The sequence below is a fragment of the Hyaena hyaena genome, unplaced genomic scaffold, assembly GCF_003009895.1.
Source record: "Hyaena hyaena isolate Hyena2069 unplaced genomic scaffold, ASM300989v1 scaffold_24, whole genome shotgun sequence".
NCBI classification, from domain to species: Eukaryota; Metazoa; Chordata; class Mammalia; order Carnivora; family Hyaenidae; genus Hyaena; species Hyaena hyaena.
In genome coordinates, this window is record NW_024080656.1 from 3401023 (window position 1) to 3426751 (window position 25729).

The following is a 25729-nucleotide window of genomic DNA, read 5'->3' on the forward strand; positions in this document are numbered from 1 at the left end:
CCCCCCGCCTTGCACTCTGTCTCTCTCTCTCTCTCAAAAACAAATACGCATTAAAAAATTTAAAAAGTATAAATGCTGCTTATCATGGAATGCCAAATTCATTTTTTCTTCAAAAAGAAGTAATTATAGGAATTACTGTAGAGAAGGATCACTTTTTACTTCTTTTGGTAACAAGATAATGAGAGCTGTGGGGGAGTGGAATAGATTGGAGATAACAGTCTATTAGTATCTTGACTGTCATTTATAAAAGTAGTTAAGTAGTGAGTTGGGAATAAGTAGCAAGCAGTTGAGTTTGCTTAATGGCATCTGGCAAAACTTATTACTTTGTTCTATATATTTATATAGAGTTTCCCTTGTGAGCTGTCATATAGCTTAACAGAAATCAGAATCCTCCCAAATAATGTAACATTATCAAGATTTACCTATTGACATGGGAGTTGAAAAAGTCTTTAAATTTAGTCTTTATTTCTCTTTCTTTGTATGCATTTACACTTAATTCAATCCTAAGAGATATATGACATTCCTTTAGGTCATTAAAGATTGGGGCTGTTGCCATGGCCTGAATAAAGTGTATGAAATTTGGTATTGTGGTGAGGAGATAGAAGTGAATAGAGCCATTACAGGGTGTTATGTCACTTCCTACCATGGTGTTTTGGTTGATTTTGGGACTTTTCTCTTAGAATGACAAAATAGCAGTGAGTACTTTTGGCATCTTGTCATAAAACTGAGGGAGGGGATCAGTAGTGGGAGATGAGGTCAGAGATGTAATGGCGGTTGTAGAGATGGTGGGGCAGATTATATAAGGGCTCACAGATCACTGTAGAAGATGTATTAATCTGCACAGGATGTCATAATAAGATCTTACAAATTGGGTGTTTGAAACAACAAAAGTAGTTTATTTTTTTCACAGCTCTGGAGGCCAGAAATTCCAGGGCAAGATATGGCCTGGTTCTCTGGGTGAGAGTTGTTTTCTTGGCTTGCACATGGCTGCCTTCTTGTGTGTTCTCTTATGGCATATAGTGAGTACTTTGTTGTCTCTTCCTGTATGCATACTAATCCTGTCAGATCAGAGCCTTACACTAATATCCTCATTTAATCTTCATTACCTCCTTAAAGGCCATATCTCCAAACACAGTCGCATGGTGGGAGTGGGATTTGAAGGGACACACTCAGTCTACAACAGGGTTTTAAGCAGAGTAGTGACGTGTTCCATGACTGTTAAGAGGATTGCTGTAGCCCAGTGTTGAAAATAGGTGGGAGAGGCAAGCATGGAAGCAGGGAGACTAGTTAGAGGGCTATGGTGATAATTAAGAGATCATATGGCTTAGACCAACATGGTGGCAGTGAAAGTGACAATGAATAGCGATTAGATTCTGGATATATTTTGAAAGTAGAACCAACTGAATTTTTTGCTGGATTGATATGGATGATGTGACATCAGGGTTGGTTTTTGGCACGTGTAGTTGGAGGTTGCCATGAGCTGATAATGTTGGAAAAGGGTTTAGATAGAATAGTTTTGGGATAATGGATTTCAGAAGTTAAGGTTTGAATATGTTGAGTTTGGTGAATAGGTAGTTGGATCTACAAGTTTGGAGTTCAGGAGTGAATTCTGAGCTAAAGATATGTATTTGAGAGTCGTTAACATATGGATGATATTCAAAGCCAAGGAATGGAATGATAATTACTAAAGAAGTGAGTATAGATCAAGAATAGAGCACCAAGGACTAAGTTAAGGACTAAGCATTCCATTGTGGGAAGAGATGTGGGTGGAAAAGAAGGACTAGCAAAAAAGACTGAGAACACCATTTTAGTGGAGCTGGAAGAAAAGCAAGTGTGCAGGAACAAAATGTCAGACAAAGGAAGTGATGAAGTGTGATAAACGCTGCTGAGAGTCAAGTAAGAAAGGACTGAGGATTCACTCTAGCATTTTTCAGTGTGGAGGTAATTTGTGGTCTTGTTGAGCAGTTTCAGTCGAGTAGCCAATTGGAGTGGGTTTAAGAGAGGTGAGGAGAGGAATTGGAGATAGAGTGTAGTGATTCTTTTGAAGGCATTTTCCTGCAAAGGGGAGCAGGAAAATGGGGAGCTGGCAGGGGAAAGGGGATTAAGAATACGATAGGAGGAATAATTGAATGTGATAAGATTGATTTAAGAGAGAGAAAAAAACTTATGATAACTCAGAGGGGAGAATTGCTGAACTTGGTTATCCTCAAGGTGGAGCGAGGAGGTGGATCTAGTGGAGAAGTGTAGGGCATGCCTTTTAGATAATAGTCATATTAGAGTTTTGAAAAATAGAATGAGATATTATTTGAAATAGCTTTAAAATTATAAAAGTAATGCATATATGATACATATTCAAATTGTAAAAAAGAATTCCAAAAAGTCCTACTCCTTTGAGGTGCTTTTAATAGTATTTTTTAGAATCTTTCCAGAAGTTTTCTATATATGTGAAAATGTGTGATTCTTTTTTATCCCAGTGAAAATTCTGTATCTTACTTTCTTAACAGTTTATATTGGGACCTTTTCTCATTAACACGTATAGAATTTTCAAAATTGCTGTATGTATTTTCATTGTATGGTTGTACCTTCATTTATTTAGCCAGTTGCATATTAATATTCACTGTGTTGTCTTACTTTGCTATTACAAATAATAATGAAATGGTTATCTTAGGGGTGTGTGTGTGTGTGTGTGTGTGTGTGTGTGTGTGTCTATTTGCTCTCATATACATTTCTGGAAGTTAATTGCTGGGTCAGTGAGATTGTGCATTTTGCAAGTTTAACAAACTCATCACAGTTAGATAATCTTTTAGGTTCTTTCAGTTAACATGCTTTGAATTTGGAAACAATTCCTTTAATTTCATGGAAATAATTATTTTTAAATACATTTGTCTTTTTTGTGCATAGTCTCAAAAACATAAATATAAAGTCCTTTTCCGGGAACCGGACACATGGTGGAAGTTCAAACCAAAGGAACTTGCAAGGTAAAATGTAGAGACCATCTAACATGTTTTTAATTTTATGGTAGTGATAGAAAGTCCATCTAGATTTTTTCTTTCTATAAAGAATCAATGAAACAAACTAGGTTAGATTGCAGCTTTTGTAAAAAATTTTGCATTTCCTATAGACTTTCAGTTTTTGAAAAGTTTGTATTTTCTTATTCCCCATATTGAGTTAATTAACAGAAAAATTCCAATTGTCTTATATAGTTAGTACTTTATTACTTATTTATAATATAATGTCAGTATCTGAAATTAGAACAGACCCTGGGCATTGGCATGCCTGAACCTTGTGCTACAGGGAGGAACAAATCATTGTAGTTGCCTGGTGACAGAATACTGAAAGGAAGTGAGGGAGGTATAGGTGGAAAGGTTGCAGATATGCAACTATCCAAGTATTGCACTACCCTCCCCACTCCTTGCCCATCTCCCAAAGCTTATGCTTTTTTATGTGATTGTTTGACTTGAATAAAAATGTTACCTAGGACATGGACACACCATGTATTTTGCTTTTTGCTCTATATTCCCTTAGAGATAGGCATAACTGGATTTTGGTCAGGTTATTTTCTTCTTGGTAATTTTAACACTAAAGGGTTATCTAATTTTACTATATTCATAGTGTTGTGCAACCAACACCACTATAATTAGTGAACATTTCTATCACCTCAAAAAGAAACCCTGTACCTGCTATTAGTCACCCCCCAATTCCCCCTGTCCTTTGACAAATGTTAATTTGCTTTTCTGTCTCTATGGATTTGCCTGTTCTGGACATTGCCCATAAATGGAATCCTATAGTATGTGGCCTTTTGTGTCCTGCATCTTTTACTTAGCCTAATGTTTCAAGGTTTTATCCCTATTGTAATATGTATCAGTGCTTCCTTCTTTTTATATGCTTTTGATACATTAACTAGATTTGGTTTTCTAATATTTTGTTAAGGATTTTTGTATCTGTATAAATGAGTGAGGTTGACACAGTAATTTTTTCTTCCTTGCCCTTTCTTGCCTGGCTTTGGTATCATGGTTTTAGGTTGATAAAATGAATCAGAAGGTATTTTCTTGGTTTTCTCTTTTCTGAGTTTATGTAAGTTTGAATGTTTGATAGAATTTACTTCTGAAACTGTCTGGATCTGTTTTCTTTGTGAGAAGGTTCAGTTAGAATTTGTCATTACACCAAAGTTTTCAAATTTATTTAGACTTTATTAAAATTATAGTATTCTCTTACCATTTACATTTCTGCTGCATCCATACTTAAGTTCCTCTTTTTAATCTGAATGTGTGTATGTGTGTCTTCCTTCTTTTTTTCTTGATTATTCTCACCAGAGATCAGAATTTTTATTAGCCTTTTCAAATAAACATCACTTTGCTTGTTTGATCTTTCTGTTATAAGTTTGTTTTATGTTCAATTCACTTGTGCTTCTCTTTTATTCTACTTTGCTTTTTTAAAAAAAATCTATTTTGGTTTGTTTATTCTTTTATTTTTATAAGATTTCACTTGAAAGTTTAGGTTATTTTCTTATATGAGCATTTGATGCTATGAAGTTCCCTAGGTACTATCTCAGTGCTCCTAGAATTTTAATATAGAATAGTTTCTTTTTATCATTATATTATTTACCCCCTTATTTGCATTATGATTAATATTACTTTTTAACCCTTGGGTTATTTAGAACTGTGTTTTAAAATTTCTGAACAGATTGTTTTTAAATTCATCTTTTTTAAAAAATTCATTTTCAACTTAACTGTAGTAGGTAAGATTGTGCAATTTGTGTAATTACTAATTCTCTGATATTTTAAAGATGCATTTTATGACCTAGCATATTGTCAGTTTTTTATAAATGTTTCCTGTTTGCTTGATAAAAATATATACTGGTTATTGTATGTTAATATGTTATTAAATCATGCCTATTCTGTTGCTCACATCTTTTTAAAAAAATTTGCCTTATGGATTAATATTTAAGGGAGGAATGAGGAAATCTGCGTGAGAGGGTGTTATGTTGAATATGTTAGTGTCTTCTTACAGTTCTGCCTATTTTCACTTTATATATTCTGAGGATGTATTTCGAAGTGCTTATAAGCTTAAAATTTTTATATCTAATTGAACCATTTATCCTTGTCAAGTAATTTTCCTTTATCCTTAATGTTAATTTTTGTGGTAAGGTCTAATTTGTCTAATATTGTAGAACTACACCAGCTTCCTTTTAGGATTTGAGTGTTATTTCTTTTTCCATACTTTTACTTTTGAACTTTTCAGTGTCTTTACATTTAGGTATATCTCTTATAACTTGTATGATTAGGTTTTGAAAAATCCTTTGTCCATCTTTGGCTTTTTGTTGCTAAGCTTAGTTCTTTTATGGTTATTTTGGTTATTCATATAATTGGTCTTGTTTCTTACTGTCTCACTCTGCGTACTTTCTCTTTGTCTCACCTTTCCTGTGCTTGTTTTTTTATCACAGAAAATTATATACTTGACTTCTTTCCCTCCTGTCATGCCTTATTTTGGATTTTTTTCACTGAATGCAACTTTTCTTATTTATTTTTTCTCTGTTAATTTAGAAATTATATACACTTTTTATCCTTTTAATGGTTACATTAAAACTTTTATCATGCAAACGTTAAATTTAAAGTTAAAACATTTTCGTAGCCTTCTCAAAACGCAAAGATTTTCAAGCATTTTAACTCGGTATTTACCTCCCTTCCAACTCATGATGTGATTGTCCAGTGTACAGACAATGTGTGTTTTCATACAGTTATTGCTTTGTGCTTATTTTTTCTTGCATCATAGATCTTTCATCTGGGAATTTCCTTCCGTCTGACATTCATCTTTTAGGAATTTCTTTACAGTATAGTTCTGCTTCATGTCCAACTCATTTTTTTTTTTATCTGAAAATTCTTTTATTGCCTTCATTCTTGTAAGATACTTTCACTGGGTGTATATATTGGTTGATAGTTTCTGTTATTGAAGATAACATTTAATTCTCTTTTGACTTCATCACTGTTAAGTCAGCTGTACTTCTAATACTTGGTTTCTTTGTTGGTAACTAGTTTTTTGTTTTTTCTTTAATTTCTGATTGCTTTTAGTATCATCTCTTTACCTTTGGTGAATGACAGTTTCAGCACCATGTTTTTCTAGTGGATTCATATTTATCTTGTTTGGGATTTGTTGGGCTTCAGAGACAAGGGGATTGGTCTTTGATCAGTTCTGGAAAATTCTCAGCCATTTTTCTTTAAATTGCTTCTGTCCCATGTACTCTCTTTCTGGGACGTGGATTAGATGTATACTGCCTTTTTGTTCTGTCCTCTATGTCTATGTCTCTTAACTTCTCTTTCATATTTTCTATCTCTTTGCTTCTCTGTGATCTGAAACCAGACAAGATTGAGGTAGGTAAACATGAAAGCCAGATTTGCCCACATGGCAAATATTAATATTAGCCCTGGGATCCAGACACTGAGCCTTGGATCCAACCCAAGATAGGAGTGTTGCAACTGAGATGTTTTCATGAAGATAAGATTCTTGAGAAACTAAAGCATATCATCTGGCCTCCTGGCAGATGCAAATCCAGATGTTGTATGAAGGAAAGCACCCTCAGTTTAAGGCCTAAGTATTCTTTAGTATTAGGCTCAACTAAATATGAGTTCATAAATAAAAAGAGACAGAAATAAACCACCATGAATGAAAGCACAAATACAACAAATTTCATATTTGGATATCCAGAGACTTCAGATATAAGGAATTTCTTTCCTTTGCTTGAACTTAAAATGTATTAAAATATACATTTGCTTAAATTGACTTGGGATTCAGTTTTATTGTAACAGGAGGGCCCTTTGGACATCTAGTCTGCCATAGTGGCATACGTGGAAGACTAGTGGAATTTTTTTATTTACGAGTTAATAATTAAAGTCTTGAAGTGATGGTCATACTCTTAGGAAGGTTTTTTTTGGCAGAGCTTAAGAATAGCTTCTTTTAGAATTATTAGATCTGTTTTTTTCTAAGTTAATAAAAGATGTTTGGAAAAGATTGTATGGAATGATTTAAAAAATGGTTATTTAAGGCATCTTGAATAAGACGAAAATTAGAATCTGTGTATCGTGTCAAAACAAACCAGCTTAGGTATTTTTATGTATTAGAGATACAGCATTATTCTGTATACATTAAGGAATGAAAAATATATCATTGTATGTCTTGACATTATATATTCCTTTTTTTTTTTTTTTTTAACTGTAATTATCAATATTCCTTCTACCCTTTTCTGCCCTGGAATTTTTAGGCGTAATATTCATGGGGTAAGCAAAGAAAAAATAACAAGAATGTTGGAACACTACCAGCGTTTTGTTTCAGTGCCAATAATCATGAGTTCTTCAGTTCCAGAGAAAATTGAACGTATTGAGTTGTGTGCATATTCTTGTGAGGACAGAAGTACTAGGTAGGTTAAAGTCCTTGTGTACAAAAATTCAATTTGAAATATAATTAAAAAAATAATTTTGTAGCTTGTGAAACCACTGCCAAGTAACTTTTAAAAATAAAAGTAGATGTTTGTTATTTGTAGAGTTTAGATCATTGTCTTACCTGAAGCAAGATGTATCTTGTTAGCAAAAGAAGTAAATTTATGTAAGCAATGACATGGGAGTTTTTTCACTGTTCTTAGGGTTTTGTGGGTCCATGTTTATACTGTGAATACTACTGCTTTCTTTATGTGACTCCCGCTGTTCCAATATTCATTGATTATTGCCTGTTGGTATTTTGTGTTTCTTTAGATATTAGTGAAAATACTTTTTCTGGTTAGTATTATAAAAATTAATTATTAATGAAATGCTTTGAATAAGTAATACAAGTCGTAGCCTTTTGAAAGTTTGCAATCCGGGAAGGTACCGATTCTGTTAAATATTTAGGACATATAAACAATTGAATAAATAGGTGAGTTAAAGAATGACCTTAACTATAGATAGAAGTCTAAATCACCCGTACCTTTTGATGCGAAGGGCTGGTAAGTCTCTCTTAAAAAGGAGATGAAAAGAGAAAATTCATAAATGCTCTTTTATTGAGGGGCAGTGTTCCAAAGTGGTTTAGAGCATGGCTCCTGAGCTGCTTCCTGGCTTCAAATTCCAAGGCTTTGTAATCTTTGACAAATTATAGAATCTCTTTGTACTTCAGCTCTTCATTTCTAAAATGGCAATCACAACACTTTGCTCATAAGAATTTCATAAGGATTATGAATTAATACTTAAAAAGACTTAGAATAGCATCTGGCATGTAGAAAACTCAGATGTGATTTCATTAGGAAGCTTCATGGGAGAGGTGGGACTTTGAGAGCTCCTGGAATAAAGAGAAAAAGGAAGATGAGTTGATAAATTGACTAAGGAAAAAGCATTGAAGTTGAAAGTGTAATGATTAGGCAAAAGTGCTGTTAAGTCTGAAATTAACAGAGGATGGTTTTAAAAAATTTAACAGGTGACATTTCAAATGACAGCTCTCCTCCCTTTCTCTCATTTCTCTTAGTTGTGCAAATCATGTTGACTCTTTGTGACTTTGTAAATGAAGCTTAAGCATTTTCCTCTGTAGCAAATGACAGATGTTAATAGAGGCAGACCTCGTTTCACATATATTAAGCTATTAAAGTTTTGAAAGAAGCCAGGTGTCCTCTTCTGGGAACAAATTTAGAACCTTTAATATTTAATGCATATGAGCACCTTAACTGAAAATCTCATGTTTATTATTCGAAAAAACTTTGAGTGCTTCCTATATGCCATGCATTGTGTTACGTGTTAGGGTTACAATAAAGGGATGTATTCAAAATGTACTAGAGGAAGATCAAGATTAGCTTTTATAATTTTAATGTAGTTTATTTATAGAAGTTTTAGAAGAAATGTTAAGTGTCTTGTCTTTCAGTTGAATGCTTCTTTAATTAAAATCATGTTAGTGGCAACATTAAGAGACTTCCTTATAATACTTTAAAAAAAATCTTACAGCCCAAGAGACAATGAAGATATTACCTCTGAAAAAGAAGAAAATGTTTTATCCTCATCTCTGAAGCATCTAGAGTTAATTGAAGAGAAGAAACTTGAAGTGACCAAAGAAACTGTATTACCTGAGAATGTTACATATCTCTCTAATGCAGATTTAAACAAAGGAAGAAAAGAAATAAGTGGTATGAATCCTAACAATCAGAGTGCTTTCATTCAGGAAGTTTCAGACATGTGTTTTTCTGATTCTGAAAGCAAAGTACAAGCAACAGAAAAAAGTGAGAAAGAAGAACAAGTAGAAATGGCTCCTGAAAAAGAGTATAGTAAATCTGATGCAGATAGATTTGTAGAGAGAGTGTCACTTAGTATTTGCTATGGTGAAAATAATCAAGAAGACTATGATCCTTCAAATACTATACCATTTCAAAATGACAAGCCTTCACCTGGTGAAATATTGGAAGAAAGAGCCACGGTAAGGAAAAAAGCCTTTGGAAAACAAAAAAGCAAATCAACTTTGGAAAAGTTCCCAAGACATGAGCTATCAAATTTCGTTGGTGATTGGCCGGTTGATAAGACTATTGGCCAGAGGACAAAAAGGAACCGAAAAACTGAAAAAGCTTCATCTGTACAAAGTGACAAAAAGTATAATCACCCTCAGGCACGCAAAGTGTTAGATAACAGTCTATCTGTGAATATTGATCACATCCAGCAGCGAGAATCTCCACATGAAAGTACAGAGGATGACAAGAAATCACAGTATGATGATGCTTCAGAATCTTTCAGTAACTGTCAGTATGATCCGTATAAAAATACTGAAAAACAGGCATTCAGCATTGTGGGCGACTGGCCTTCATCTGATTCTTTAGCTCAGAGAGAGCACAGATCTAGAATGCTGAAAGATGGCTTAAAGGAACCCAACCTAGAATTTGGAACTAATGACAGTATGAATGAAATATCCTTCTACACAGCACATGAGGCCTGTTGGGGCACGAGCCCTGAAGAACTAAAAACATTGGGTAGTTCCAGTTCCACTCTAGGAACTTCTGAATCGCCATCCAGTGAAATGACCTGTGAGAATAAAACTTGTCCAAGTAAAAAGATTCATAGACAAAACACATTGTCTCTTACTTTTACCGATAGTGGGCCAACTATTCCTGGAGTAGTGGGACCACAAACTTTAGCAGAATTTCCAGAAGGAAAACTTAAAAAAGTCACTGGAATAGAAGAAGGCGTGTGTACCCAGACTGAACCACAGGATTTTGCCCTCTTATGGAAAATAGAAAAGAATAAAATTAGTGTTTCAGATTCTGTGAGAGTATTAACAGGACGATTAGATGGATTTAAACCAACAGCTTTCAAGATTAACACGAAATTAGACGTTCAAGAAACAATTCCATATAGGGTAATGTATGATAAAAGCACATATGTTGAAGAAAGTGAGCTCACCAGTGCTGATGAATCTGAAAATCTTAACATTCTTTGTAAACTCTTTGGGTCCTTTTCATTAGAAGCCCTAAAAGACTTATATGAGAGGTGTAACAAAGATATTATTTGGGCTACAAGCCTTTTGTTGGATTCTGAAACTAAATTATGTGAAGATATTGAATTTGAGAATATCCAAAAATCGTATGATGAAGCACAAATTGGGCCATTTTCTCTGGGATTAAATTTGAAGGAAATTATTAGCCAAAGAGAAACCTTGGAGGATTCTTTGTCTTCTGTGCCAGAATTTGGTCGTGGTGCTGTTGGCAGTAACACTAATGTGCAGTCTACCTGTGATTCAGAAAAGGGAACCTCAAAACAGGCAGAAATAAGAGCTATCACTACTGAAAAACCTGGATTTATAACAGATTTCTTTCCTAATGCCACTACAGATCTAAATAATACTAATGAAATACTTCTGGGTAGTCAGGCAGAACTTCCAGGTTTATATAACAGTAAGCAGTCTTTTCCAGGTACTCTAAAAGCTACTACTGCTAAAGATGTGAGGGACATGGAGAAGAACCTAGAAGTCACAGAAATTGGAGACAGTGTATATTCTTCTTTGAATTTGTCTGATATTTTAAACTCTGTGGCGAGCACTTCACATCTAGAGTTAAATGAAGAAGTTGATTTTACTGACTCCGTTGAAATAAAGAAAAATGAAAATCTTCCTAAGGCTTATGTGAAATTTCCAAACACTGAAGAATTTATGAATGAAGATGAACAGGAAATGGAAAAAATTCTAATGGCTGAGAGTACTTTGTCAGCTGGAGTTAGTGAAGAAGATAAAACTGAGATATTGAATCCCATGCCAGTGACGGCCAAGTCTCTGACCATAGACTGTTTGGAATTGGCATTACCTCCTGAGCTGGCTTTTCAGCTCAATGAATTATTTGGCCCTGTTGGTATTGATTCAGGTAAAGAAAAAATGGATTACCTCTATGTGTAGTCTTTGTGTGAATAGAAACAGATTCAGGTTTCTGTCTCCATTTTGAAATCGAGTTCTCTGTTAACCAAAATATACCTTATTTTTGAAACATTTGTTTATAGAGTATTTTAAAAAATGTAATTTAAATAAATAGAGAGTATTTATATGGAGTTTGTGTTCATCCTGTGCATATATTGAAAGTTTTCTGGGTATTTGCCTCATACTTATTTGCACAGATGAACCTTTTTGAATCCGTGGTGCTACTCCAGATATACTTAAGGCAAGATTAATTTCTTAAAACACACTTCTTGAAAAGCCTTGACTAATGGAAATCAATATATACATTTAAACTGATGGTCAGGAATAACTTAAATATATGAAGCATTATATAATTGCACCCACCAAGAAGTGTAAAAACAGTGACATAGTACATAAACAAGATTATTTTTGGAGCTTTAGAAGTAGAAATATAGGTTAGTAATATGAATTAGTTTTAGGATGCATAAGATGGTTGAGTATGTTTTCTCAAAATGTATAATGAGTAATGATTATATTTTCTTTTCTTTTTTCCCTCCTCACAAGGGTCTCTAACAGTTGAGGATTGTGTGGTTCATATAGATCTGAATCTGGCTAAAGTGATTCATGAGAAATGGAAAGAATCTGTAATGGTTGGTAGGCTTCTTTTTATAAAGAGCTCCTTTTGTGTTCGCCTTTGCTCTTAATAAAATCTGTATGAAAAATTTCTATTGAATTTTGACTTTGAGAGAGAATGAATTTTTATCAGTAAACAGGTTACTGATATTTTTTCTCTTTCCAGTACTTTAGGTTATTTCCAGACGGGCCAAATTATATAACTAATCATGGAGCTCAGTATGATTGTTGACTTTTTAAGAGAAAAAAATCATAAATAGTTTTTACTCTAAAGACTTGCAGCACTGATTGATTAGATATCAAAAACAGTTAAAAAAAAACAGCCTAAGAGCTCTGTTAAGTGGAAAAAATATATTAATATAGGCCTACTTCATAATCTTATCTAATTTCATTGTTTTACTTAGATTTAGCAAGAACAGTTGATAGTTTTACAAGGAGAAGTGATTTCTAGAGAAAAATAATATAATCTTATTTTACAATGCACCCTCCTTTGCCAATCCCCTGTTCTACATTTGTGTTTAGGAGCGACAAAGACAAGAAGAGGTATCCTCTGGCAAGTTTATGCGAGGTAAAGCACATATTTTTACTTCAAATGTTCTTGTCATGATGTTGAATCTTGGTGGTGTTTGTGTATGAATTTTACTGCGTCATTAAATATACTTCCACAGAATGTGTTACCTAAGAATTTTGATTTGAAATTAAAATTCTTTTAAAATATTTAACATTTAACATTGAAATAAAATAAAACTAGAAGAACTAAAAAAAGCACCTGTAATTAACTTTCATGAGTGCAGTGGACCACCTTTGGTGTGCTCTAAAACATATAGTCAGGGTATTTCCTGTTTAAGATTTTGTTCTGGTTCAAGACGACTAAAATGTTCAAGTGTTTGATTGAGAGCATCATTCAGCTATTATGGTTATTCAGAATTTTTATTGATGTTAATGTTATTAGAGCACAAAAGTCAGTCTGCTTTTGGAAACTGCCAAACTGACAATATTTGATTCCAGACACTTGTTAGGTGGCATTGTTCTCAGTGATTAGTGCAGGGTGGCAGACCTGTTAACAGGGGCCTCTTTTTGTGCATGTTTCCTTCAGACACCTCTTTTGTCTGCTTCACACTAGGACTCCAGGTTGAAGATTCTTTGGGTATGCTTTTGTTGTAGCTTCAAGAGCTAAAGCTGTTTGAGAGCTAGAGGTACTAGAAGGGTATCAGAGTTTACGTGGATGGTAGTATATGCTGTTTCTTTATTCTCTGGGAAAGCAAAAGAATATATAGAATATGGCTGATACCCTTAGAGATGCTGAAATATTATATATTAAATCTTGTTATTGTGAACTTCTTAGAATGTTCAGTTTCTTCCTAGTGTTGAATATGATTTGTTCAGTATTTGTGGTGTGGCTCTAGTGGGTTGCAGGTTTGCCAAAATATTGGTCATTTTCAGGCCTTGGAGTGGCTGAGCAGAGCTACTCTAGCTGGTCACTGCCACTGGGCTGCAACTCCCTTTGTTTACCAGTGTATGTGTGTGTCATTTTTTCTGTGTCGATGGGATACAAAAAGGAGTGGAGGGAGGCACCTGGGTGGCTCAGTTGGTTTGATCTTGATTTCAGCTCAGGTCATGATCTCCCAGTTCTTGGGATTGAGTTCCATGTCAGCATGGAGCCTGCTTGGGATTCTTTCTCCTCTCTCTCTCTGCCCTTCTCCCCCCAGCGTGCACATGTTCTCTCTCTTTCTCTCCCCCTTTCTCTCTCGATAAATATTAAAAATAAGTAGAAAGCATTGAGTTGATTTACAGTGATACCCAGATCCTTGCTCATTTGAAATATTCCTACATTTATATATATTTCTTGCTTGCAATTATGTGATGATCTATTTTGAAACTTCAGAGTTATGTTGTATAAGCTAGATATAAAAAAAAATCATGTTTCTTTGGTCTTTCTGAGGTAGTTGTAATAGAATGAGTAATGCTTAATTTGTGTATTTATTGTTGAGTGTCTGACACTTTTTATGATGCTTTTGTAGATCCTTCCCAGGTTGGGAGTATTGGTCTTGATAATCCTGAACAAAAGCCATCTCAGAGAACAGGCAAAAAATTACTGAAGACTTTAGCAGCACCTGAAATGCAACCCTTATTGGATCATTGGAACACTCAAACTAAAAAAGTGTCACTCAGAGAAATAATGTCAGAAGAAATTGCCTTACAGGAAAAACATGATTTGGTATGAGTTAGTATAACCATTAAGACTTTGTCTCTGACTCTAGGTTGATTGTATGTTTACGTTGTGATTTTGATTTGATTCTGTATTTTCTAGTCTGGAATCTGTATTTAACCTGATTGAATTTAATGTTAAAATTGAAAATTGTTTTGAAGTTTGAAGCTGGAGGTTTTGCCTCTGGGAGATTAGTTGATATTCTATAAAAATAAGCCAGTCTGTATTAAACTGTTATTTTAGATTTAATTTTGTAGGTGGTTGAGCTGCATTTTTTTTTTTTTTGGCTTTTAGCACTTATCTGTATAATTTTTTAATTTTAGAAAAGCATGAAAGAAATCTTTCATTTGAAGATAATTTTATTCATAAATTGGTGGAAAGAAATGTTTGTCTTGCTATTAAAGAACTATTGCAACTTTAAGACAAAATTTTTTAGAGAAAAATTTTAGAAACTTATGAATTTGAATTTAAAAATTGAATACTCTTGGGGCGCCTGGGTGGCTTAGTCGGTTAAGCGTCCGACTTTTGCTTAGGTCATGATCTCGCGGTTCGTGGGTTCGAGCCCTGCGTCGGGCTCTGTGATGACTGCCAGCTCAGAGCCTGGAGCCTGTTTCAGAGTCTGTCACTCCCTCTCTCTCTGACCCTCCCCTGCTCACGCTCTCTCTCTCTCCCCTTGAAATTAAAAAAAAAAAAAAAAAAAAATTGAGTACTCTTCTTTTTCTGACTTTCAGTCAAACAAGTTCAAAGAAACTTTATTTTGAACTTTTTGTTCCTTATTTAGCATATCAAATTTTATGAAGCCATAAGTGAATTTGGTTTCTTTTGCATTTCTTCTTAGCCATTTTTGGAATTTTGAAAATTAGTATTAGAGAATTTCAGAATCAAAAAGGAAAAGAACTTAGAGGTTATTTAGTCCAATTCTCAAAGAAAAGAAATAATTCTTAGATGGTGATCTAAAACATTTTATTTGCTTTCTTATTTGACTCTTCAAAGGAGCACCTTTATATTTGGCTGACATAAATCGACTTGGGGCATAGGAAGAATGGTGGGATTCTTCTACCTTCATATTTATTTTCCCCAGTTATCTCGTGAATTAAATTGGAAATGTTACCATTTTTGCATGTTTACATAATCCAAGAGCAGTCTCTTTGGTAACGTCTTAAAATGTAGTGTTGTTTCAAATATCCTTTTCATTTGTATATGTAATACATTGGAGAATGCGTTTTGTTAAAAAGAATAAGGAAATCTTAGAACTTATGCCCAAATGGTGTGGCACCTTTTGCTGAAATTCCATTTTTTAATGCTGAAACTTATAGTTCTAATCTGTCTTTTAATTTCTCAGTGTAATAGTGAACAAATGAGTACATTGGCTTCCCATCTTATGCATTTTTCTTCTGACTGTCAGTGAATTTTGCTTATCTTTCTCTGGGTTGGGTAATAGAAGCTGAACTTATATGGTCCCCAGGATACTTCTTAGATAGAGCCTCAGTAAGAGAATTTTCTTAATGCTTTCTTTTCACTCTTCATCTCCAAAGGAGAAATACACTTTGTATTTTTTTAAAGCAAAGAATATAAAATAAACATTAGGCATAATATATGAATAAAATAAGTTCATGAGTTTTCAGTTCATTAATGAGACCTTAGAATTTGTAGTTTAGAAACACTGTGACCTGGTAGAGTGGTAGTAAACCTGATCACTGAATTTTTAAATAAATTCAGATTATAATATGTATCTTAAATAAAATGTGAAATATTTTTAATTCTTGAGGTGGCTTGTTTCCAATACTCTTGTGATGTATGATGTGTTCAGCTATACCAGTCCCTTTTACTGGACAGATTGTCACCTGTTGTGAATCCTCTTTCATTGTTGTTTAATGTTATAAATGACCTAAATTGTTAGGGCTGTCTTAGATTACTGGAATTTTTATAGTTTCAGAGTCACCTTTGAAATTTTATAGGAAGTTATTTTTCAGATATTAGCCTCTTGCTAGCAAACAAAAATATTATGTACTTACATCACAACGTCAACAAATTGTTTTAGAGTTAGAAATCACTTTAAGAATGTTTACCATAATCCAAGGTTAGAATTTAAAAAGCACATTTTTAAGAAAGTTCTTTAGTTTGGCAATTTAAAGAGATCCAATTAAGACTTGTGAAAAAATAATAATTAGTGACAGTTCTCATATAGTTATTTTGGAGTAAATATGTTTGTGAAAATTTTTAAGATTGTGAATTTTAAGATTTCCTGTCAACCTGAATTTGCAACTTATTTGTACATTGTAGTTTCTGCCCATTGAGGAGAATATGTTTTTGAGGACGTTGTTCACAGCATCACACAGTGTCCCTTTAATGAGGACCCATGGGAGAAATTTCTCTCAGGTCTCAGTACCAGAAAAAGCTGTACTTCTCCTGAGCAACTGGTTTGTTTTTATTTTATGGACACTGAGAATCTTTGTTTCTCCCTTTGCTTTGGCCACTAAGAAGCTCAGAACTGAATTTGTGGCCCACCTTTAGCAACTGTACAGGATTTTATGGCATGCGTTTATATACTAATTCTACTTGCCAGCTTTATCCTATATTCTTACTTTACTCTCTGACTTCATTTATTTATATCCTGTTTATATATGTGTACATATATCTTCATCTTTTTTAATACAATATGTCTAAATGTGCTGGGTATGTTATGAGAGTGTATATATATTTATATATATTTGTGCATATGTATGTACTTGTGTGATTGTGTATATCAAAGAACAGCTTCAAATACTTTGCAAAAAATGGGATATAAATAAATAGTGCAAGAATACTTATATTACTAATTTCAGTCTTAAATCAGTGAAGAAAGTCTGCGATTGCTTTTAAATTATTTATCTTTTTGCAACAAAATAACCATGCTTTTGGATCAACATAATTAGTTTTATAAATTCCATTTGAAGGTTGATTTATGTCTTTTTTGTTTGTTTTAGAAAAGGGAGGCACTTATGTTTGAAAAAGATTGTGCCACTAAACTAAAGGAGAAGCAGCTCTTTAAGATATTTCCAGCCATTAACCAAAATTTTCTGGTGGACATTTTCAAGGACCACAAGTGAGTGATAGGATTATCTATAATTTCTATTGTGATGTTATTGAAAGTGTGTCATTTTAATTTTTCTGATAACAAATAATATCAGTATATTATAAACCATTTAAATGCAATGTACATAATGCAGAAAGTGAGCAGGTTTTGGAAATTGGTTTATAGTCCTCTATTTTTTTCTCATATATACACTACTGTGTGTGCACTTATATGTGTAAGTCAATTTTTTTTTTTTTTTTTTTTTTTGGATAAAGGTGTTCTGTGTTATAAGTACTGATAGTGTAATCCACCTTGGATGTTAAGAATCTTTAAAATTTTGGGGATCCTGATAGGTAAAATATTACATCGTTGTTTAAATTTTAATTTTGTGGATTACTAGGAAGGTTGAGCCTTTCCCATTAATTTATTTTTCTATTGCTTAGCTTTTGCCTGTTTTCCATTTGGTTCTTTGTAATTTTTCATTTGTGAGAGCTCACTTTATATGTTATATGTAGTTGTCTTTATTTCTATAGATTAGAATTATTTTTTAACTCTGACACTTAACTTTTTAACCTGGTATATAGTCTCTTTGGGCACATACGTGTTTTAATTCATTTGTTTTATCAGAAAATCATTTCCTTTATTGTTTCAGAGTTTAATGTCATGTTAGGAAGTCTGTCCTTCCTCAATATTATAAAAATATTTTCTTCAGTATTTTTAATAGTAAAAATGTTTTAAATAATCTAGCTTTTCCCATTTATCTAGGAGTTTTAAATTTTCAAAATCTAAATTTTATGTGTATGGTATGAGGTAGAGATTTAAACTTGTTTTCCAAATAATCAACTGGATGAATAGATCATCTTCACCCACTGATATAAAATATAACCACTATTATTTGCTAAATTCCAAAATACACATTTTCTTTTAAAGATTTTTCAATTCTTTTGAGCTCTTCGTTTGGTCTTGAGTTTCCACCATATTGTTTTAATTATCGTAGTGTTATGTACAGTGTTTGATGTTTGGCATGTTAGGAATACTTCTGGATTGAATAATATATATTTCAATCTTAACATATTTCTTAAATTTGTATTTAGCAAGAGATGTTTTAAATAGATGCCTTTTTTTAATAACTGAGAATTGAATATAGGTATTTTACTTTAGTTTATTAGTGTATTTCAATCATAATAGTAAATTTCTCGAATAAAACCTACTTAACCTTCAGATTTTTGTTTTTGATTTTTTTTTCTTTAAATGCAGTTTAAGAATTGATTTCAGGATTTTTGCAAAAGCAGTTAAATGAGATTGGTCTGTGATTTTCTGTTCTTGTGCGATCTTTGGCAGATTTTGGTTTCAGAGTTTTATTTGGTATTAGACTTAATAAAATAACCTGGAAAGACTGCTATTTTTCTCTATGCTCTAGAAAGTTTAAGTAAATTAGTACCTTGAACGTTCTGGAGTTGTACCTTTTCAGAGAGAAGCTCTTCAGCATCTTTCACTGTCTTAAGGTTATTGCTTTGTTCAGATTGCTTTTTTCATGAGTCTGTTCTGGTAGTTTGTTAGAAAATCAGTTTTACCTTAGTTTTCAACTTTATTATTGTTAAGTTATATATAATCTTTGATAGTTAAAAACACTGTTTTGTATTTGATCGTATTCCTTTTTCCTTTCCTAAGGATGTTTTTTTTCCTGTGTTCTGTTTTTGCTCTTTATCAGATTGGCCTTTTTATGAATATGCATGTCATCCTTGTGCAGGGGGCATGGAAATCTTCTCTGTATCTTTACAGTTTTAGTATATGTGCTGCTGAAGTGAGCACCAGATTGACTCTTTTAAAGAACAAGCTCTTGTTTTATTGATCAAAGTCTTATTTTATGTTTCTAATCATTTTTTTTGTTGTTTTTAATTTTGGTGATTCCTTTCTATTTTTGATAATTCCTTTCTCTTAAAATTTGATGTAATTTACTCTTTGGCTAGTTTGTCTTCTTTCGGTCTTTAATAACAAATACTTTTAAGGGCATTAACTTTTTCTTTGTGTCATGTTTGATATATATGTAATATTTTGATTGTGATACATAGTATTTTCATTTTTATTATTTTTAAAATAATCTCTAATTCAGATTGATTTTCTCATTTACCCAAGACTTTTTAATTTTCTAAATGGTTTGATGGCTTTGGTGGTGAATGGGGTGAGGGTTATTGCTTATTTTCTTTTGTTTTATTGAGGTACAAGAATGTGGCCTGGAAGAGTTCTTTTTGGAATTTAATATTTTCTTTGTGGTTTAATCCATGATCAGTTTTTATAAAGATTACATGAAAGTGCTTTTGTAAAAGAATATTCTCTGCTGAGTGTGTAGAGTTCTAAAGATGTCACTTAAATCAGATTTTTAATGTTATTCCAATCCACAATTTCCCTATTTTTGTTACTTAACTTGCTGTTTTCTTAGAGTTCTGTGTTAAAATCTCCCCGAGGGATGGGGTGGGCATGGGGATTAAGGAGGTGGCACTGGTATATGGCAACTCTCTTTTATGGGGACCCGGGACAAGAAGGTCTGATATGAAAAAATCCAAAGTTGTGGGTCTTCAGGCAAGGTAAGGGGGTCCGAGTGAGTCCTTCCCTGGGGATGCCCAGAATGATGGGTTAGTCTGGCCTATCAGGGTAGGTGGTCAGTTGCCTCCATTTGTTTTCCAGCATCTGTATAACTTTTTCAGTTAGCAGTAGCTTCTCTATCATCCTGGTAAGAAGGGTAAGTGCTTTCAGTTACTGCGAATATGCCTACAGTACAATGTTCCAGGACCATACCCCTCTAACACCACTAATGGTAGATACTGTCTTCCAGCCCCATGAGTAAGCAAACCCGTAATTTTAAGGGCCATTTAGGATGTGGATAACTGCTGGTAGCTTCTAGCTCCTAGGAACCTCTATTTGTTTTGTTGAGCATATCTTAGGCAGCAAGATCAGGGCTAAAGTGGAATTAGTTGTTCAAAATGGTTCTCCATCAAAGGTTGTCTTCATTAAATTGAAGAAAAAACAAAATGTCTTGGGTAACTTGGGTACACTACTTGGGTAACTATTAACATTGCATAAATAGTCCTTTCTGGTCAGCTCTTCATTACATGGTCATTGGAAGAGATCAGAGGCATATAGTTTGAAGTAATGAGCAGCATAAAATCATTTATAATTTGCTTTGGAATGAGTTTCTTTAGATATTGGAACATGAGTGTTTCAAGTCTGTCAATTCGTAGAATTTGATACTGCACGCAATATCGAATCACTGTGAAAATATGCATGAATAATAGGGGTGAGAGTATAATAGTGTTTTACTTTTTCCTTTCTGTGTCCCTGCTTAGAATTTGTCTGACTAGAACCTTATGGTTTAAGTAAAAAGTAGAATTTGACACAAGGAAAATGTCAGTTTAAAGATCTGTTGTCTGTGTTCGGTGTTTGAAGGAAACTGAAACCATGTGTGAAACCAACAAGGGACCTAAGAAGTATAGGTGATAAGATAAAGTAAGATTTGTTGTGGATAATCTATCTGGAATAAAGATCAGACAATGAATTAATTATAATTATGTTACCTTTTGGTACTAATTTATAAAAATTAGCTTTTGGGAGTTTATTACTTAATTGTTTCCTTCTGATCATTCTTGAGTCTTTGAGATACTTAATGTCAATGTTTAAAACTTAGAAGTGAGCCAGCTTTTCATATTCTGAAATGTTTGAAGGGTTGCTTATGTTAATGCTTTTGTATAACTTTTATTTTTTTATTGACATCATATTTGTAACTTTCTACAGCTATTCATTAGAACATACAGTCCAGTTTCTAAACTGTGTTCTTGAAGGAGACCCTGTAAAAACAGTTGTAGCTCCAGAGTTTGTTCATCAAAATGAGAATGTCCCTTCTCATGCCACACAGAAGTCTAAGGAGAAAAAGGTATAGAGTTACTTATTTTTTATTATAAAGTAAATAATTGCATATGGAAATGTAATTTAATGATTATTTCTCACATTTCAACTAGATTGGAAATTTAACCACCAATAGCATATTTGACTTAGGATACCTGTTCAAAATAATGAATTTATAGCTGATTATGATTTTTTCTTCAGTGTCATTCTGTATGGTAAGCACTTGAATTTCTGTAACTTTTTCTGTATAGACCTCTACACAATAGTGTATGGGGCTTAATTGAGAACATTGGTACTATGGTGGACTTTAGAATGTAAATATGTTAAATGTCTAGGCAGAAAATTTTAACCATTTGAGAACCTGCCAGATTTTTTCCAAAGTGGCTGTACCATTTTATGTTCCCACCAGCAATGTATGAGGGTTACAATTTATCCACATCATCTCTGATACTTGTTAATATCTGTTTTTTTGATTATAGCTATCTTAGTGGCTGTGAAGCTGTCCTAAAGGTACATGGGATTTGTTTTAATCAGATATGGTAAGATGCTCAGATATGGAAATGTCCAGAAGGAAGAAATTTATTATACTCACAGATCTCTAGAAACAGGAGGCATGGCCTGCCACCTAGGGCCACATAGAAGAGAACCAGGGTCAGTCAGGAGACAGAGGGAGCAGAGGGGAAATGTGAGCAGGAGCCTTTTTTATGGTTTATGTGGGGAGAAACAGGTGAAGCCGGGTAAGCAGGTTTAGGATTGACTAGTTTGAACAGTTTCAGTGTGCTCTGGGGTGTAGGAATTGTCCCTGGTGTTCTGGTATCTGGCATGGGTGATTAGGCAATGTAGATGGTGGCCCTGAGGGAGAGAACCCCATAAAGAAAGTGGTTCAGAGTATGAGCTCCAAATTAATTGGTTTATGTATGTAAGGTATGTTAGCAGATGAGTTGTTTGCTATTTCTAGGAATTAGCTAACCCCAGGGTTGGGGGTACTGTCTTTCCAGAGGTTAGCAAGGCCCCGGATGTCAAATCATCAGAAAATAGGAAATAAGTAAAACAATAGTTAATAAAGAAGTGGTATCTTCTTGTCATTTGGATTTGCATTTCCCTGAAGACTGGTGAAGTTGAACACTTTTTTCATGTGCTTACTGAACATTTGTTTATCTTCTTTGAAGAAATGTCTATTTATATTCCTTGCCCATTAAAATATGTTTTTTATTCTTGAGTTGTATGAGTACTTTATATATATTCTAGATACAAGTCCCTAACCAGACACATGGTTTGTAAAATTTCTCCCATTTTGAGGGTTGTTTTTTTGCTTTTGATGGTGTCTTATTTGAAGCACAAAAGTTTTTATTTTGATGATGTGCAATTTATCTTTTTTCTTTTGTTGCTTGTACTTTTGGTGTCATATTTAAGAAACCATTGCCTAATCCAAGGTCATGAATTTTTTTGGTTTTCATGTTATATAGTAGTTTTTTTTTGTTTTGTTTTCTATGTTTCTTCTAAAAGTTTTATAGCTTTACATTTAGATCTTTGATCCATTTTGAGTTAACTCTTAAAAATTCTTTTTTTAAATGTTTGTTTATTTTTGAGAGAGAGAGAGAGAGCCCTGAGCTGTCAGCACAGAGCCTGATGTGGGGCTCGAACTCAAGAACCATGAGGTCATGACCCGAGCCGAAGCTGAATGCTTAACCAGCTGAGCCACCCAGGTGTCCCTGAGTTTATATTTTGTGTATGGTGTAGATAGGGAACTAAATTCATTCTTTTGCATGTGGATATCCAGTTGTCACAGCAGTACTTGTAGCAGAGACTTTTCTTGCCCCATTTAATTTCTTAGCACCCTTGTTAAAAATAAATTGACTGAAAAAAAAAAATGAATTGACTGTAAGTTTATTGCTAGACTGTCAGTTCTATTCCATTGATCTGTATGTCTGTCATTGTACCAGTATCACACTGCCTTGATTACTGTAGCTTTATAGTAAGTTTGTAATTGGAAAGTGTGAGTTTACAACTGTATTCTTTTCTTAAGATTGTTTTGCCTCTTCTGGTCCCTTTGCAGTTCTCAGCTTGCCATTTTCTGCAAAGAGCCTTTTTTAAAGTTTATTTATTTATTTATTTTTAGTAATCTCTGCACCTAATGAGACTTGAATGTATGACCCCCCCATAACAAGAGCATGCTCTTCTGACTGAGCCAGTCAGGCACCTCAAAGCCAGCTGGAATTCTTATGTGAAATGTCTTGAGTCTGTAGATAAACTTGAGGTGTATTGCCATCTTAACAATATTGTGCTCCAATCCATGAACATGGAGTATCTTTCAATTTATTTAGGTCTTATTTTCTTCAAGAATATATTGTAGTTTTGAGTGTAAGTTTTGCATGTGTTTGTTAAATTTATTACTAAGTTACTTTATTCTTTTTGATGCAATTGTAAATGAAATTGTTTTCTTAATTTTAGTTTTGGATTGAATATTACAAATGCATAGAAATATAATTGATTTTGTATATAAATTTTGTGTTAGCTTTAGGCTTTTTAAAAATCATCCTGTTATTCTTATTAACTAAGACCATAAGGGATAACTTGTGTTCTATTTTCACCATCCCTTTATTCATACATAGGATTCAGTTAATTTTTGTGTTTATGCCATCTTTTAGTGCTGAATATGCCATGTTCATCATGGATAGATAGCTGTAGTATTTCATAAGATGCAGAGAGGATACAAAATGATGATGAGACCGTCAAAGCCAAGTGGGAATGAAGGTTATTTCTTCTATCCCCTGATAATAGAGCAAGGTACTTTGGGTTATTATGGTGATAGAGGAGGTGATGAGAAGAAAGTGTGCCTGCTCAAATGGCAGATGATTGGAAGATGTTCAACTAAGAAAAGGAGATTTTGAGTTATGTAAACATTGGACAAAAAGTAGACTTTTAAGTTATTCTGGAGATTATTCTTAGCTTTTTTCACAAAATATAGGCGGGTATCATAATGCTAATAAAAATATTTTAACATTTGTGAGCAGAATACTCTGATATCCTAGGACTTGAAGGGACTACAGATACTAAAAGGGAATATCATGGTACCAGTAATATTTTGGCTTATCAGTTTTTGAGGAACTAGCATTTAAAACTGTTTTATTAATACTTCTATTTTTCCCTTTAGCGTTTAAAACAATTTTCAAGTTTGTTACCATGGGAGGAAGTAGTACATCATACTTTCAAGAGAATAAGTGGCACTAATTAGGTGAATTCCTAGGAAGCATATATTTCACTTAGCTCTTTTTAATGAGGTTATAGTAAACCATATCACCATGAAGTGGATATAAAAAAATTGTAGTTTTATTTTGAAAAAGTAGCTGTTTGAGAAAGCATCTCTCATTATATACTTTTTTTGTTTTTCTTTTTAAAAGAATAAGAAATGAAAGGTCTCTTCTCAGAGAATGAAACGTAATTTGCATTTTTTAGTATGAATGCCAACAGAGACTAATGCATGAAACATTTATGTTCATACTGTTAAGCACTGTGGCTTTTTAAAAGTCATGGAAAGCAGTTTTATTATCCCTTCTTTAAAATCTTTGATTTTTATCAGAGATTCAAGCCATATACTCTTAGAATATTTAAACATATGAAACAAGCTTGTGATTAAGTACTGGCAAGAGTGACAAAGGATGTATCTTGGTCCTATGAATATTCCGATGTGAGAGAGAGCCTTGTGTTCTTTCATAAAATAAGCTGGGTATTTGTTGCAAAAGTAAATCAACTCTATTTACAGATTTTTGATTTTGGTAATGAGTTGGAGGATGATGATATCTTTATTCTTTAACTTGTATTAAACCTCTAGAATTCTAGGGGCTAAATACAAAGTGTAATGAGTAAAAAGATTATACAGTCATTTACTATATTTTAGACTAATTTTTCCCCCAACATTTTGTGACTTCCAGCTCTACTCACAGGCAGGAAATTTGAAAACATAATCAGTTGGTAATTGTGTATTATATAATATGTAATATATATAGTATATACATTATTTTAATGTATTTTTATGTAACATTTAACATATATTAAATGATATTACCTTAAAAATTAAAGTAGCATTTTCTTAAAGACTGTCTTATAGAGTACATTATAGTTATAATTTTTGATAATATTTCTAATTTAATTTTCAGTTTTCAGAAATTTAACAACCTATACCATTTAATTTACTCTCAGTTAGATCAGAAAAGCATGATTTGTTTAAGATATTGAAGAATATATTTTGGGGGGGATTTTGGGATTGAGTTTTCATAAAATGTTTATTACATTACTTTGTATGGCACCTGATACTTGGAATTCTTTTGCACTTTTAAGAAAATCCATTTAAATCATACTAATTAATCACCACTTATACCCCCCAGTGACACACTAAGAAACATATATCAGATTGCTGTTTACAGTTGTCTGCAAATAGCACTTTAGAGTATGAGATAAGTGAAAATCCAAATTGGATACAGAAGTCACTGTAATTTGCTGTTTTTAAACACTGACTTTTGATATTTTAGAGACATCTTCAGAAACATGTGATTTTC

At 33.2% G+C, this 25729-nt stretch overlaps 1 protein-coding gene, 1 long non-coding RNA gene and 1 other non-coding gene across 8 annotated transcripts in view; 1 reads left to right on the forward strand and 2 right to left on the reverse strand.

Annotated features, from left to right (window-relative positions):
• Positions 1–25729, forward strand: part of N4BP2 (NEDD4 binding protein 2) — a 76630-nt gene that overhangs the window by 33220 nt on the left and 17681 nt on the right. For 4 of the 5 annotated variants that reach the window (XM_039226973.1, XM_039226974.1, XM_039226975.1 and 1 more), the window contains 8 exons: positions 2902–2978; positions 7256–7411; positions 8955–11347; positions 11941–12026; positions 12532–12577; positions 14031–14227; positions 17185–17303; positions 21063–21201. In XM_039226973.1, the coding sequence (XP_039082904.1) occupies positions 2902–2978; positions 7256–7411; positions 8955–11347; positions 11941–12026; positions 12532–12577; positions 14031–14227; positions 17185–17303; positions 21063–21201 (3213 nt within the window). Of the gene's footprint in view, positions 1–2901; positions 2979–7255; positions 7412–8954; positions 11348–11940; positions 12027–12531; positions 12578–14030; positions 14228–17184; positions 17304–21062; positions 21202–25729 lie in introns of those variants that run through there. The other variant, XM_039226977.1, reaches the window with a different exon arrangement.
• On the reverse strand, positions 3024–9453 carry LOC120228522. Of its 2 annotated transcripts, none has more exons than XR_005527521.1 (4): positions 9392–9453; positions 7954–8301; positions 5679–6347; positions 3024–3052 (listed from the first exon to the last, which is right to left on the reverse strand). It is a non-coding gene; the product is annotated as an uncharacterized LOC120228522 (long non-coding RNA). The 2 variants fall into 2 exon arrangements; XR_005527520.1 differs by having other exon boundaries at positions 9368–9426.
• On the reverse strand, positions 18979–19085 carry LOC120228569. Its single transcript, XR_005527529.1, has one exon. It is a non-coding gene; the product is annotated as a U6 spliceosomal RNA (small nuclear RNA).